Here is a 1,343-nt window from a genome sequence, read left to right on the forward strand (position 1 = left end):
ATTTTTTTTTCCTCTCAACTTAGCCCGACTGGACGGCAGAGCTACTTTAATTCCTAGCATTTGCTTAGCTTTTTGCAACAACTGACTTGTGACCACAATCCAGTTCTCGCCCACTGAGATTAAATTTCCTCAACTCAAGAATCATCCACCACCGAAATACAGTCTCACAGTTACCGAGAAGAAAAGCGATAAGATGCAGTCCAAAGGCGTCAGACAACTTTCGCCAAAATAGGTCAGAGGCAGTATCTTGGCAAGCTGTACAGCACATTGCTACAGTGGAAGGGAAAACGATCATGACTATCGCAACTTGAAAGTTTAATGAATCGATTTTATCATCACTTCTGTTCCTCCACACGAATTCACGCGTTTTCAATAAAAATTTCAATAAAAATATCCCTGAAAATTTTGAGAAAACGATTATTTATTGCGAATTACGTAAATTGTTCTGTTATTTTCAGTGAATATTTATCTATTTATTCTGTTACGGTAGCAGATTTAACCGAGGGGAAAATTCTCCTGCAGATTGATGCGTGTGATAGATGATAGCAAACACGGGAGTATCATGTTTACACAATATCACATACACTCAATCTTTTTCTATTCCATTTCATCCCCGGGATTGTAGTCCCACAGTTGGTCCAGTAATAAATAGGTGACGCGACGACTACGGCTAATGGGAAATCCATAATGCTCTTCCTCATGTACACATAGTTGGTAAATAGCTAGGGAGAGAATTTCTCACTAGGATTTCAACGAAACCAAAAAATAGGGATATTTTAAGAGCTTCTTCAGCTTCTTTCTCTTCTTCCTCCCTTTTTTCTTACTTTTATCATCGTATTTTCGTCTGTTTTATTGTTATCCGCAGATATACGGCGGGAGATAAATTTGGCGCGCACCAGAATATTCGAGGAAGCCCGGACCATTGAATCAACTAGTACTGAGCTCAATGGACAATTGAAGACCATCAGGAAAATCGCAAATTATGTGGCACCTTATATCGAGGGTGTTGAAGAAGGGAGATGGCTTGCTGGTATTGGTATGTCATTTTTTTTAATTAATCGTCGAAGGTTTTCGTTCCTCGTGGCTGCACTTGTCTAAGTCATTTTAAAATCGCATTGAAATCATTTGATATCACGTAGAAGTCTCTCGAAATTAATTCAACGAATCGTAGTGAAGGAAACCCTATGTGCACGGAGAAAAATATCCGCCAAAAGTTACTGGTCTCGTACACGGAGAGAAATATTCCCTTTTAAAAAAAAGCATGTAACGTTTTTTGTCAGCTTTTTTTGACGCTATGCATATCAAAATATATCTATATAATATGATATATATATATATATATA

At 37.8% G+C, this 1,343-nt stretch overlaps 1 protein-coding gene across 1 annotated transcript in view; it reads left to right on the top strand.

Moving 5' to 3' along the window:
- Nucleotides 1-1,343, top strand: part of prom (prominin) — a gene marked incomplete in the record, with an annotated part of 30,762 nt that overhangs the window by 9,980 nt on the left and 19,439 nt on the right. The window contains 1 exon segment of the mRNA XM_011300601.1: nucleotides 866-1,036. Coding sequence (XP_011298903.1) covers nucleotides 866-1,036 — 171 coding nt within the window.

Source organism: Fopius arisanus, unplaced genomic scaffold (genome assembly GCF_000806365.1).
Source record: "Fopius arisanus strain USDA-PBARC FA_bdor unplaced genomic scaffold, ASM80636v1 scaffold00018, whole genome shotgun sequence".
Lineage (NCBI taxonomy): Eukaryota > Metazoa > Arthropoda > Insecta > Hymenoptera > Braconidae > Fopius > Fopius arisanus.